Below are 14,855 nucleotides of genomic sequence, written 5' to 3'. Positions count from 1 at the left end.
CCGCGCCCCCGGTGCTGAACCAAGATGGCCGGCGGCGGAGGCCGGGCCCCGGCGTGAGCTGAGCGCCGGCGGCAGCCCTGGCCATGCACCAGCCCGGTGGCCTCTGAGCCCGACCTGACGGTGCCGGTCCTCCGGCGACCCCGGAGACATGTCTCTACTTTGCGTTGGAGGTAGGAGGCTGCGGGGCGGGGGCCGGTGTGGACCCGACGGGCTTCGGGGTCCGTGTGGATGCGGCCGGGCTCCTGGGAAAGGGGGGCGGTTGAGTAGAGCGCACGCGGCTGGACTTTTGAAGGGGCAGCCCTCGTAGTCGCGACAGGGCGCCTGATCCGTGTAGACGTAGCTGGGCTCTCAGAGGGGTCCTGGCGGCAGCGGCTCGGGTGTGTGGACAGGGCTGCACGCGGGGGTCCGTGTGGACAACAGCAGAGATCTGGAAACGGTCTAAATTGGGGCATCTGTGTAGGTCCATGTGGAAGGGACCGAGCCGCAGAGTTCGAAGGAATCCTGCGGGGTACTTGGCGGGAGTCCTGCACTGTGGTCTGGGCAGCGAGTGCTCATAGATGCAGACTGAGTTCGGAATTCGAAGAGGCGTGCACGGGAGGGGTCTTCCAGCCCGGACCGTGTGAAATTTGGGGGCGGGGGCTCGGCCATTAGGATAGCAGCGAGCTAGTGACACCCTGGCCCTGGACGTGGAGGATGACTGTGAAAGGGGCTGGGGAGCCCCCTCCCCACGTCCTGAGAGTCTGTGATGCGGGTCTTAAAAGGCGCTTTTTCCGTTAACTCTTTGGCTTCCGGAGTTGGAGGCTGCGGGAATCGGCTAGAGGCCTCCCCGGCTCGCCGCCCCAGCCAGCGCTTCGAAACGCGCGTTCAGCCTTCTCTGCAGGGAGCCGACCTCTTGGAGGTGCAGTGCCCCCTGCACTCCTCCCGGCCCCTCCTCACCTCACCCACTTCGTGCCTAAGCGAGGGAGGGAGAAAAGGGTGGAGCTATTTTGGAGCCCGAACGCCATCTGTACCGAGGCCCACGCCCAGGCCTGTGCTCCGCATTGGGGTGGAGGAGGGGGAGAGACGCGGGAGGGGCATGGCCATTCTCACCTTAGGAGGCTGGGGTGGGGGAGAAGCCCGCCCGCCAGGACCCCGGCGTCCCGGGCACTCCTGCTGAGAAGTCAGGCTTTGGGAAACCCTGGGCGGCAGGGGCGGTGGCGAACAGGGGTACCAGGATTATAGAGGTCTCAACCTTGGGTTTTAAAGACTGGGGACCTCCTCCCGCACCCCTAGTCCCTTCAAGAAGGCTGGGGTGGGGGAAGAGGAGTGTCAGCCAAGTCGGAGACGTCAGGCTTCCAGAGGCCTTGGGCAGCGGTGGTGCGCGTGTGTGTGCGTGTGTCTCTGTGTGCCTTCGGGAGAGAGCGCTCGGAACCGCGGCCTCCGCCTGGACCCGGGTGGGCGGGCGCGGGAGCGCAGAACCGTCCCCGCCGTGCCTCTCCCTCCCACCCCTCCCCCTCTGCCGCTCCATTCACAAACCTAGCCCCGCCCTCCGGCCCCCCTCCGCGAGGCTTTCCACAGCTTTCCGGGTGCCGATCGCGCGGGACTGGGCGGGAGTGAACGCGGGTTCTTAAAGGGACAGGGGCCTCCTTTCTCTGAGCTCGTTCTAATCGGGTGGGGCTGGTGGCGACAGAGCGCCCACAAGATCAAATTTCTACTCATCCAACTCTTGGCTTATGGAGTTAGGGGAGTGGAGAGGTGGAAGGCTCCACCGCGCCGCGCCTCGGCCAAGCAACTTCCACGGACTAGGCCTAAGGGGAGGGGGATGTGAAGATCTCAGTTCCCCACTGGCCTCTCCCCTCTTCCAAGTTGCCCCACACTTGTGAGGAGGTGGAGTGGGGAGTGCGGAGGTTGGGAGGCTGGCACTGTAGGAGGGGACCTATGTGGGTGCTCTGACTGACTTTCTGCTCTTCCCACCCCCACCTCACCCTGCCTCACATCCTCGGAGTTCAGTTCTTCTGGAAGGTTTGCCTCGTTGGAGAGGAGGGGGAGAATCTCACCCTTCACTCTGACGCAAACAGGAGGCTGGGATGTGGGGGTGGTGTGAAGGGGGTGCAGTAAGAAGGGTGAGGCTTCCTGAAACGGATACCTGGGGGAAGAGCTGTGTTGGGTGATTGTGTCACCAGTAGGGTGGAGGGGTGGTCACTTGGGAGGGGCAAGGCTGGGGGTGAGGTGGGGCAGGTAAAACCCCAAGGTGTAAGGTGGGGGCAGTATGATGCTGGGAGAGGCTGAGGGGGAAACTGGGAGAAATGGGAAGAGGGGGAAATGCTAGGAGGGGTGGGGGTGGCCCAGTGAAGCCAGGATGGAGGACGGGAAGAATAGCAGAGAAGAAGAGGCAGGGCAGCAGTGGAGCTGGGCTGAGAGGGCTTTCCATGGATCTGAGCTTATCCTTGGGGTTGAGGGAATTCCTGGCCACCCAACCAGGGGCCTTGCCACAGGTACCCACACCTGCACACACATGAGACAGCACCTTCTAGCTAGGCTTGCCCTGTGTGGACAGAAATGCTCAAGATCCACCAAGGCTCCATGAAAATGACATTCCTGTGACTGCACACATGGACAAGTGTGTGTGCTCACATGTGAACACACACATGCATATATCCAGGACACAGTCTGCTGCCACAGACATGGTCCCTGCGATATGTGTGTGCATGTGTATACACACATATATCCACATGAGTTTGAAGTATGTTCACAATATCTATGTCTCATAAAAATCTGCTTATGGCCTAACATGCAAGTGTATGCTCATATATACATTCTAGGTTCCCAAATCTAGAAGATATATATATATATATATATATATATATATACACACACACACACTCATAAACACATGCCAAGCCATGTGTGCACACATGAAAACACTTGCCTGGACACTCAAAGCAGCCCCTTTGAACAGGTGAATGATGATGCATACAGACATATGCTTATGTACATAGCTTCACGCAAGTGTGTACACCCATGCAAGTAAATGAAATGCCATAAAACTGCATCTCACACACACACACACCAATGTATGTTTCTAACTGACACATCACCTGCAAGTCCACAGGTACCTAAGCTCATCCACATGCAGTTCCATATGCAGTCATACCCTACTCCCCAGCACATATGTGCAGACCCTCACCTGCATTGGGATATAGCACATGTCCCTCCAAAATGCTCAAACACAGCTATGTACACACACTTGCCTGCCCTGGTAACATAAGCAAATACATATGCAAACACACATAAATGCAAGCTTACCTCACACCAACACATGGGAGGCTACCCTATATAGGTCTTGTCTCTTACCCCTCTCATTTCATTATTTATGTGGAGTCCCACCCCTGCCTCTAATTCATTTGCTAGGTCTTAGCAGAGTCCTGAGGCTGCTACTACCAAGAACTTCATCTGGTTCCTTCATGCAGTCATTCAGGCATTTACTCAGCAAGCATGAATTCAGTGCCTACTATGTGCCAGACACTGTTCCTGGCACCCAGCCCTACTCCTGGCCTCATGTTGCTGCAGTCAGAGTGGGAATGAGAAGAAAGGGCTGAGGGAACCTGGGAGGGGGTCACCCAGTGCTTTTTTTGTCTGGGAAGCCCGCCCTGACATCCCCACCACCATTTGGCTGGTCTCAGAAGATGAGTGGGGAGCTAAGAAAAGAGAGAAGCAACACGGGCAAAACTGTGGTGGAGTGGATTCAGTTCTAGACCTTCCCATGTGCCTCCTGGCATTTGTGAGGCCATTCAATGTTTTTAAGGCTCCATAAATATTTCATGAATTAATTTTGTGTAAAGTTAGCAAATGTGTTTAAGGATGCATTTGCCTTACAACTAATAATAAAGCAATCAAAAGCACCATTATCTAGCATCCTAAAAGCAATATTGAGGACTTTTATGCTCATTGCCCTATTTAATCCTCACAACAGCCATTTTACAGATGAGGAAAACTGAGGCTCAGGGAGGGCCAATGACTTGCCTAGTGCCACAGAGTCAGAGTTGCAGCTTCCTGACTCCACAGCCTACTGGGAGTTGAGGTTAAAGGTTGAGCCTCCTCTCCGCATTCAACACCTGTGAGACACCCAAGTCCCTTCCATGGGGTGAAAATCTGTCTTGGGACTGCCTTCTTTCTTCATTCACTCAGTAAAAAGACATGTCATGATCTCCCCATTTATCATGGCTATTCTCCTGCCCCTCTCCCAAAAATCCTTCACAAATCCCTCTGCCCCTGACTGCCCCATTTCTGATACCACCCAGCCCGGAGGGGTGTGCATCTGTGTCTTTGCTGTTACCATCCTCAGAAGATGCCCTTCAGGATTGGCTCTGATTCATCTCTGGGGCTGTAATCTTAGCTGCTCCCATAACCTGCACCTCACTCTTCTCCCACATACAATGGCTTCCTCTGTGAGATGCCAACCAGGATATTCTGAGTCCATCATGTCTGGATTCGAATCCCTAAATCCACCACTTCCTGGCAAGTCCCATACCCTCTTCATTCCCCAATGTGCCCATCTGTAGAGTGGGCACACTAATAGCTCCTATTGCCTAGGATTCCTGGAACTGTCCAAGGAAGTAAAGGGCACAGAGCCAACGGCACAATGCTTGTTCTGTGGAAAGGTTTAATAAGTGTGAGCCAAAGACAGAAAAAAAATCAATGATGCTGTTTTTATTAATGGGACCTAAAAGCTTTCTTGAAGGGGGTCCGTGGGTATAAGACGTTTCCTGAGCACTCATTGCGTTTTCAGGGCTGTGGAGGGCTCAGGAGTACACAGGTTGCAAGAGAGGTGCCAAGTTCTTTGGAAGTACACAGGACGGCGTGTTCAGAACCGTGGACAGCGCAGGGAGGGCGCATGCAACCCGGTGAACAGCTTGCAGGGTGGAGAGACGAATGTTTCAGACCGTGGACAGCGGGGCGGGGCGCTCCAGGAATTTCGAGCCTTGGGCAGCACCTGAGCCTCTGGGCTGGGTGTCACTGCAGAGATTTGGGAAGAAGAAATGACGTCATTTCTTCATGTAACACTATTTAATGAGCACCTGCTATATAGGCCCGGCCTAGTTCTGATACCTGGTAAACAAGAGACAGAAATCCCTGTCAAGATCCTTGGTGCGTTTTTTACATCTGAGGTTCTGGCTTGTTTCTGTCTTTTGTTGGTGAAGGGTTCTGTTTCCCAGATTCCAAACCAGCTGGATCAGTGTTTTTATCACAGAGCTCATGTCCACGATCAACATCACATATGAAACTGCCAAAAATGCCAGAATTTATTTCAGAATTCTCTAGGCTTCTCTCCTTATCCCTTGTAGTAACTTCTGACACCTGATAAGAATATCCTGTAGGGGAGAGGACATTGAGCCACTTCTCTTAAGGGTAGGAATCCTCTACTTCCCACCCCCACCTCCAGGCCCGGCAGGTCATGGACCAAGTACCCCAACACCGGAGTCCACCTCAATTAGAATCCAGGGGCTTCCAGGCCAGCGGCACATTTAAAATCCAGCCAAATAAAAGTAGTAGTGAGCCCTGGCTGGTGTGGCTCGGTGGATTGAATGCCGGCCTATGAACCAAAGGGTCGCCAGCTCGATTACCAGTCAGGGCACATGCCTAAGTTGCGAGCCAGGTCCCCAGTAGGGCGCATGCAAGAGGCAACTACACATCGATGTTTCTCTCCCTCTCTTTCTCCCTCCTTTTCCCTCTCTCTAAAAATAAATAAAAATCTCTTTTAAAAAATAGTAATGATACTATTAATAGTAGTAGTAGTAATGATAGTATAATAACGCTGATCCTAATACTGATGAAGAAGAAGGCGGAGAGAGAGGAAGAGAAGGGAAGACTAGAGGAGGAGGAAGAGAACCGGCTTGCTCTCCCTCTCCCCATTTCCCAGATGGAGAAACTGAGGTCCAAGGCCTGGCAGCGCCTGTGAGGGGAGCCCTGCTCCTGACTCCACTGATTCTGCCGGAGCCGCCGTCTGCCTGTGCAACCACATCAATCAGCCAGTGCTGACAGGGCCCCCCAGCGAAGGCGGCGCTGCTGGCCGCGCCCGACAACGCGAATCTCGCGGTGTCTCTCACCAGCAAGTCCGAGGGGCCCGCAGCAGGCACCGCCCTGACCCGCCGCTCCCCGCGGTCCAGTTGCCCCTGCCCTCTGCGCCCGCGTTATAAATAGCCTCCTGCGTGTGACCAGGAGCTGGCGGGGGAGGGGCGGCCCTTCCGCCCCAGTGACCCCATTGCCGGGCGAAGGTGGGGACGGTGGCGGGCGCGTCTGTGATGGTGAAGGTGGCGAAGGAGGCGATGACTCGGGATCATTTGCTGAGGGAAAGACATTTACGGAAGGGAAGACGTTGGGGGGCGGGGCGGGGAAGGAAGGAGAGAAAGAGACTTGGTTCTTTTTGTGAGCCCTATCGGCCCCTCCCTGAGCCCCTCCTTCCTCCTCCCACCTCCGGCGTGCTCTCCCCGCCCCCCCACGCGTCTCCTCCGGCTCCGCGAGCCCCTTCCCTCAGTCCCCTCCCCTCCTGCCTCTGTCCCAAACCCTGCTGTGAGTTCCCTACCCTGTGAGCTCTCCTCCCCACTCTAAGCCCCCTTCCCTGATCCCCCTTTCCTGTCTGAGCCCCCTCTCCCACCCTGAGTCCCCCCTCCTTTCTCTGAGTCCCCAAGAGGAACATAAATTGGTACCGTTATCCTAGACTCCCTGAAGGGGCCTGGGGGCCTGAGCCTGGCCTCTGCTGTGGGAGCTGGGTCCCTCCAGCAGCCTCCCACTGCTGTGGATCCCAGCCTAGCCCATTGTCCTCTGGCCTTCAGAGGCCTGGGGAGCTGGAAAGTGGGTAGGGGAAAGGAATGGGGACAAGAGAGACAGAGACAAAGGCAGAAGGGGAGGAAGGAGACAGAAAGACGATGACAGGGGTGGAGAGAAACAGGACAGGAGGAGGGTGACGAGGAGAGGCGCCACACACCCCAAACCCCCCACCAGGAGAGTGTGGAGGACAGACTTTGGAAGACTGGCCTCCTCTCTGAGCCCTGCCTTGATCTGTAAAAAGGAGACACAGTGGGAGCTGCAGGGTGGAGCATGGGCCAGGTGAGGCTAGACCCCAGTCACCCCACCTCCATCCCCCCAGGGCCTCTCATTTACCCGCCTCAGCTTCCTCTGTCCAGCTCTCCTTTCCAGGCTCTGCCAGTTCTCTCCCCCTGCCTGCCCTCCCCAGTGGAAATCTGCATGTCTCTCTCCTTCTGTCTCCTGTCTCTGACTTTCTCGACTTATCATCTCCACCCCCTTCTTCCTCCTTTTCCTCTCCTCCCCCTGTAGGCCCCTCTGTGTGTGCCTTTCTCAGCCCCCGTCTGTGTCTCTCCCACCATCCTCCCACCCCTCCCTTCACAGTCACCAGGCAAGCTGGAGCTCCCCCAAGGAGAGAGGACTAGAGCTCCTGGTGCACACAGTCCTAGGTACCCCTGAGCTTCTCTCAGCCCCAGGGGTGAGGAGCTGGGTAAAAGAGGAAGGCCATGACAGAAAATACAGGGGGATACAGAAGGAGACAGGCAGACAGACAGACACAAACACACACATGCAGCCAGATCTAGAACAGCAGGGAGACACTGAATCCTAGTGAGACAGAGATGGAAGCCCTGAGAGGAGAGTTCACTTGCCTAGGGTCACACAGCATGGTAAACTGAACCTGACTCCACCTGACTCCACCTTTCCCAGTGCCCGGCCGAGAGCTCCCTGGTCACTCTACCTCTCAAACCCAAACCGGAGTGGGGGTATGATGCCCAATCATTGGCATTTAAAGTCTGGGTCTTTTAGAAGCATCAGGAGGCACTCATTCCCTCTCTCGCTCTGCCGCTCTGGGGAGTTCACTCAGTGCTTCTGTGAGTCCACCCTGCTGCTGCGAAGCACCCCTGCTGCCAAACAGGAACAAACAAGATTTACTGACAGGTATTTAGGACCACCCCACTGCCCTCCTTTCATGGGGATTCTCTCTTCACTGGCTGCATTCAGCTGTTTTTGCATGGCAGAAATTCAAGTGATGGGGACCGAGATACAAGCAAGATGGGAGGCTGTGGCATTTGCCCAGAAAAAGTCCAAACTTGACTCTCAAAAAAGAAGAAAGAATAAACCACAGTTCTGTTACTAGAAATTTATCCTCTAAGTTGCTTACACACACTCTTCAAAACATACTGGAACACACCAAAGCCTACGGAGGGTGTGGCGTGCTACTGTCTGTGCAGGAAGTAAAATGATGTGCCTGTGCTCCTGGTCCCCGGGGCCAGACTATCTATCTGTCTCTACTACCTGGTAATGCTGAGTGCACTTGGGAGGGAGAAGGAAGGCTAGCGTAGAAAGAACCTTATTCTCATTGTAAAATTTTTGGATAAGTTTGATTTTGTAAAATGTGCGTGTGTTGCCTACTCAAATAAAAACATTCATTTGCAAATTTAAAAAAGGTAGTAGAAACGTGGAAAGGAGGAGAGAGGCTCAGTTTGGTAATGGATTTTAGGTGGAGGTGGAGAGTGAAAGGTGGAGAGAGATGTTGGGGCCAGCTGCAGAGGGCAAGAGATGTTGAAAGTGAAAGTTTACTATCCTGTGAGAAAAGCCAGGGAAGAGGGAAATTGAATCATTAGGGCTGTGGGTTATGTGAAATCTGAAAAGACTGGGCCACACAGGACCCTGACATATATTCAGGTTGTACCTTCCACAGGTAAGTGGGACTGGACAAGCTCGAGCAACCTCCTGGCCAGGAACAGATGTCCTGTTCTACCTCCTCTAGTCCTCTGCATATTGAACCCCAAACCTGGGGAGTGTTTGGTAGGACAGGCTGAGCTGGACAGTTGGAGGAGAAATCTTGCTAACTTGACAGGGGGATAGGGTCACTGGAGATTGTCTCTCCTCTCTCCCCCTTCCCCTTCTTCTCAACTGTCCTCCCTCTGTGGCAATCCTGGAGGGCTTCCTGTAAGAGGCCTTTTCTGCCACCTGCCCAGCTCCTCCTTTTAAATCTTGTTCAATTAAGGGTAAAGATATAGCTGGAGGGGAGAAGATTTAGGAGTATTTGATATGGAGGGAGGGGGCATGGATTATCCCTAGGGTCCAGATTCCTTCCACCCCTAGCTCACCTGTCTGATGGCTGCTCTCTCTCCCTCCCATCCCTGCCTCCCTTCTCTCCTTATTTTTCCTCCTCTCCTTGTCTCATTGTCTCTGTCTCTAATTTTGCTTCTGTCTTTATCTTCTTTTTTATTTTTTCCTGTTTGTCCTCTGTATCTGTGTCTTTTGCTCTCTATCCTTGCCTCTGTCTTCTCTCTGTTTCTGTGTCTCTCTCCTGTCTCTCTTGCTCTGCCTCTATTTTGGTGCCTCTCTCTCTCTCTCTCTCTCTCTCTCTCTCTCTCTCTCTCTGCCTCTGTCTCTCTCCTCCCCGCCTCTCTCCCCATTTCCCTTCCCTATCTCTGTCTCTCTCCACAGTCAAAAAAGCCAAGTTTGATGGTGCCCAAGGTAAGTGGCCTCTATACCTGTCCTGTCCTATGTTGTCTGTCTGTTTGTCTATCCATCTCTTGGAGAGACCAGGAAGGGGGATCTGAGCCATTGGTAGGAGACTTGGGCTGTGTGTCTGCTAAGCATCATGAAGAAGGTCAGACAGGGCCTGTGGTCCCAGCAATTGCCTCAGCTGTCCCCTGAAAACCCCTTGGTGGGTGGAGCTCACCCTGAGCCAATAGCCGTCTGTTCCCTGGGCCCTAAGAGATAGGGTGGGGACTCTTAGATCAGGCTCCAGGTGGGGAAAGTGAGGCTCAGAGAGGTGTTGGAGTTTCTTACAGTCACTTTTGTTCCCATCTGGGACCTCAGTCTTCCCAGCTAAAAACCAAGACTGTTGGACATAGTTATTTTTAAGCAGCAGGATTTGGCATCCCCAAATTCCGTGTCTCCCTGCACCAAGGCCCCTCCCCTGTGCTCTAAGGGACTGGGCATAGGGGGAACCTTGGGGACTGGCCTGGGAGTGGGAGGGACACACAGAAGCAGAGCATTGTGTTGGACCTTGGGGTTCCCCCGAGCACACACAGCACCTGGGGGATCACAGCAGGTTGACTAGAGCTTGGGAAGGGGCTCCAGGTGTGCCTGAGCCCCCACACTAACCCTGCTCTCACCACCACAGAGAAATTCAACACATATGTGACCCTGAAGGTGCAGAATGTCAAGAGCACGACCATCGCTGTGCGGGGCAGCCAGCCCAGCTGGGAACAGGATTTCATGTTGTGAGTCTGGTCCTGCGCAACCTCCCCTTTTGCACCTTGCTGGTCCCACTGGGCAGAGCCGAACATTTGGGTGTTGTCTGGGACTTCTGTTCCCCCTCCCTCTGCCCCATGTCTACCCATCAGCTTTGCCTCCAAAGCACTTCCCAAACCCAGTCACTTCCCTTTATCTCTGATGCCACCAGCCAAGTCTCCAGTGCCACCAGCCTCCACCCAGGTCTCCTGCTGCAATCTGCCTCTCACAATCTGTTCTTCTCCAGGCAGCCAGAGGGATATTTTTAAAACTGCAAATCACATCCTTTCATTCTCCACACTTGCCTGTGGCTCATCAACCTCAGGACAAAAACCACATTCTTCCCCATAATCCCAAAGAGGCCTGGCCCCTTTGACTTCCCACCAGTATCTCCCTCCATCTTTCCTGGCTCACCTGCCCCAGCCACAGCCACCGCTGCAAGGTTCCTCCAACATGGCCAGCTTGTTCCTGCCCCAGGATCTTTGCACTTGCTCTTCTCCCCACTTCTTGGCCCTCCCAGTTGGCTCCTTCTTATCCTTCCTGTCTCAGCTGTGTCCCCTCCCTGATCACTACTGCCAGGCTGCAATAGAAGAATCATTTCAGGCCTTACTACCAATTGTTATTTCAGTCAAATTAGTGTGAATTCTGGACATATTTATGGCCCCTGACCTCGGACTGTGAGCTGTAGGAGGGTAGGGCTTGGTTGGTCTCTGTTGCTACTCTCACCCCCACACCAACCACAGGGCCTGACACTCAATATGTATTTAACTAATCATTGAATGAATTCATGACTTGGACCCTCTTCTTGACTTGGAGCCATTCAGGCCCTCCTATGACATCCTGCCTACTCTGATGATGGGAACATGTGCCATGCTCTCTGCTAAGGCTTTGATTACATCAATTTGCCCACAACACTGGGAAGGAGAATGCTACTGTAGTCCTCATTTTACAGATGAGGAAACAGAGGACCAGAGAGGCTAAGCCACCTGCTCAGTGTCACACAGCCTCTACCTGGAAGAGCTAGGATTTGGTCCCAAGCAGCCCTCTACCCCTGAGCAGAGCCTGGCTGGGGACTGTCAGTCCTGGAGGCCATGAGAGAACCCAGTTGGGATCCTGGAGCAGAGAAGCATATAGGGAAGTAAGGGAGGAGCTTGCCTTACAATTTTCAGGAAGATGTAAAGCAGGAAGGAACAAGGTGGTCCCCAACTCCCTGAAATCCAATAACTGAATGACCAGGTTATAGCCAACATATATATGCAAGAACATTTCTTAAGATAAGTCTTTGGAAAATTGGTAAATTCGGTGAATTAAACATTCACCAAGGTTTCCCCCCAAATCTGCCTATGTATAGTCTGGGGCCTGCTGGGCAAGTGCTCAGGGATAGGATCATTTGTATGTTCAGGGATGTCCCCATGCAGTTGGACAGAGATGACACTTGGAAGGATGGAGGCACTCCAAATGCCCTTATCCTGGGATAACAGGGGCCACAATGGGTATTTGGGCATCTTTCTCACCTAGCCAGCATTCTCGAGGTTTGAAGGTTTGAGGAGGCACCAGGCAAGTTGAGGTGCAGGAGGTGTGTGATATCTGTCCCACCCCTTCAATCCCAGCTTGGAGCCCTGGTTCCACTCTGAGACCCTGAGCACGTAACGTAGCACTCTGGCCTCAGTTCCTCATCTGTTAAACAAGAATCACTGTGTTACCTTCCTGCCTAGGACTCACACAGGGCAGGGTTTGAATTTCAGTTGGCTGTATGTCCTAAGGTGAGTGAACTGACTTTTCTGAGTCTCCATTCACTCACTCCTCCCCCCTCCTCTCTCTCCTCAGCGAGATTAACCGCCTAGATTTAGGGCTGACAGTGGAGGTGTGGAACAAGGGTCTCATCTGGGACACGATGGTGGGCACCGTGTGGATCCCCCTGCGGACCATCCGCCAGTCTAATGAAGTGAGTGGTGGGCTGAGGGTTAGGGAGGAGTGCCTGGGAGGGGCTCAGAGGCCAGTGACCTAAACAAGATGGACATCGACCTCCATCCCTTGACAATGTTCATGTAGACATCTGGGGCTGCAGTTGTATCTCCAAAGTCACCAGGGTCTAAACTCATTCCATCTTATTTGCCCTTCCTTTCATGTGCTTCCACCTCATGGCCCAGAATGGCTGCTGGAGAACCACCATTACATTTACATTTCCACCAGGGAAGAGAAAGGTGGCAAGGGATGGAGTTTACCCTCCAAGTTAAGGGCCAAACCTAGAGGTTGCTCTTGGCATTTTACTCACACCCCACTGGCCAGAACTTAGTCTTGTGGCCCCACTAGCTGCAAGGGAGCCTGGGATATGTAGTCTTAAGCTGCATAGCCTTGGAACCAGCTAAAAATGCATTCCTATGGAAGAGAGGGGAAGGGATATTATGAGCAATTAGCACTTTGTGCAAGAGAAGGCCACACAAGCCCTGAAAGTACTAGACAATCTTGGCCTCCTGACCTTAAGATTTTCCTCCTCCATTTCATTCCCCCATGCTGAGCCCAGCAGCATCTTATTACCCCAAGACCCTTTCCTACCCTCTCCACATCACCCTTGGGAGTCCTTCTTGATGGCACCAGCTCACATTGCCAGCCTTATCTCCCTCTGTACCGCAACCTCCACCCCTTACAGGCCTCAAAGAAACCCTCTGAACCTTCACATAAGCTGTTTCCTCAGCTTCCAGTGTCCTTCCCATCACCTTCTAAGCTCAGCTCCCATGTCCTATCCTCCGGGAAGCCCTTCATAACTGCCCCCTGGATACATGCAGAGGACCCTGGACTTTCAACCCTACCAGCCTCTCCCTGGGGCTGTGGAAAGCAAATTCTACAGAACATCATTCTCGCTTGAGATAAAGAAACTGAAGTTCAGAGTGGACCCCACCTGCTGAAAGGCTTATGTCCCTAAACCCAGGGGTGCTGGTTCATTCACTTAGGGAAGGATTTCCGTACGGGATTGTGGGAGCACCAGGGCCTTTATATGAAGCTAGGGCTGCACAACTGCTTTCCCCGATGAGGAGTGGTTGTATAACTACCCCTGCTGACTCCACAGGGCCCTCTCTCTGGATCTTTGACTCTGGGTTCCCTGGACAAGTCCCCATGGTGCCCTGGACTGGGCTCTTCCCTCTGAGTCTCAGTTTCCTCATCTGTTAAGTGGGGGTGTGGCCCTGGCTGCTGGAGTAGGAATGAGATGGGATGAGGGAGACAACTCATGTTAACAGATATCTGATCCACCTCACCTCACCTCATCTGGAACCTGATCCCTGTCTTCATTGCTCCCTACACCCAGGAGGGCCCTGGAGAATGGCTGACTCTGGACTCCCAGGTCATCATGGCGGACAGTGAAATCTGTGGCACCAAGGACCCCACCTTCCACCGCATCCTCCTTGACACCCGCTTTGAGCTGCCCTTAGGTGAGTTTGGGGGGCGCAAGACCCTCACCCAGTCCCAGGAGAATGCTCATGCCTGGGTAGGTCCATACAAGCCTCATCATGAGGGCCAAGTTTCCTCTCCCCAGAGAAGATTTCTGGGTTTCAGCGAGTCAGATGAGGTGTGCACCTGCTGTGTACAGAGCATGTTCCAGCTCCTACAGGTCACCAGAGGGGAGCAAATGCTTCTTGACCCATGGGATGGAGGTCTGAGCTGCCCTGGCTGGTCCTTGGTGAAAGATTTGGCTTCAGGGGTGAGCTGGGGATAGAAGAGAGACAGAGACAGAGAAACAAAGAAACAGAGACAGAGAGAGACAGCAGAGATAAACAAAGGCAGAGACACAAAGAGCCCTTTCCACCTTTCCTGGAAGCAGCTCAGGAAGCAGCTCATCCCACATCCCTTAGGACATCATCCCTCCAAGGACTCATGGCTCCCCCACCATTGTGGTGCTAGGGTACATCTTCTCTCCCATTCCGCACCCATCCCCAAGGCAGTGCTGGGACAGGGAGGAAGCAGAGTGCCACCCTGTCCCCAGACCCACTGGAGACCAGCCCTGTAGGCCTGTAGGATACACTGGGTGTGTGCTGAGGGGACAGCAGGGGCTTCCAGGCTCACAGCCAGGACTCCCCTTCCAGACATTCCTGAGGAGGAGGCCCGTTACTGGGCCAAGAAGCTGGAGCAGCTAAACGCCATGCGGGACCAGGATGATGTGAGTATTGACATGGGGGCTCTTTCCTTCTTGCATCCGTCTCTCTTCACCTCCCCATGTCCTCTGCTCTGTCTCTGTCTCCCTGCTTGTCTTCCCCTATATCTGTGCCTCTCACTCTTCATAACCCGACTGAATCGGTGACTCATGTGGTCCCGTCTCTAAGCAGGATGTTAGCCAGGAACAGTCTACCAAAAATGTGATGATGATTTCAATTGACTCAAGTTCTGCATTTGCCGAATACCCTCAAGGACATACAGGGGCCCTGAAGCAGTGCTCACACCCCCTCTCTGCCCCACAGCCCTCAATTCCTCAAGTCACACTTTCAGACTTTCTTAAAAATTCTCGTCCCCCACAAGCTTCAGCCCCTGTACCTCCGTTCTTCCATGCCACCCCTTCCTCGTCTTCTTGGCTCTATATCCCCACAGTGCAAAGACCCCTGTGGCCCAGA

General features: G+C 53.7%; 1 protein-coding gene and 1 long non-coding RNA gene across 2 annotated transcripts in view; one reads left to right on the top strand and one right to left on the bottom strand.

The window, feature by feature from the left end:
* The window catches only part of UNC13A (unc-13 homolog A), a 58,178-nt gene continuing 43,323 nt past the window's right edge, over positions 1–14,855 (top strand). Inside the window, 6 exon segments of the mRNA XM_028519828.2 lie at positions 1–170; positions 9,460–9,489; positions 10,145–10,244; positions 12,082–12,199; positions 13,559–13,682; positions 14,334–14,407. Of these exon segments, the coding sequence (XP_028375629.1) occupies positions 149–170; positions 9,460–9,489; positions 10,145–10,244; positions 12,082–12,199; positions 13,559–13,682; positions 14,334–14,407 (468 nt within the window). The 5' untranslated portion in view covers positions 1–148.
* LOC118502018 lies at positions 4,666–5,582 on the bottom strand. Its single transcript, XR_004904696.1, has 2 exons — positions 5,089–5,582; positions 4,666–4,995 (listed from the first exon to the last, which is right to left on the bottom strand). It is a non-coding gene; the product is annotated as an uncharacterized LOC118502018 (long non-coding RNA).

Source organism: Phyllostomus discolor, chromosome 8 (genome assembly GCF_004126475.2).
Source record: "Phyllostomus discolor isolate MPI-MPIP mPhyDis1 chromosome 8, mPhyDis1.pri.v3, whole genome shotgun sequence".
Classification (NCBI taxonomy): domain Eukaryota; kingdom Metazoa; phylum Chordata; class Mammalia; order Chiroptera; family Phyllostomidae; genus Phyllostomus; species Phyllostomus discolor.
This window is presented reverse-complemented; position numbering and strand designations above follow the sequence as displayed.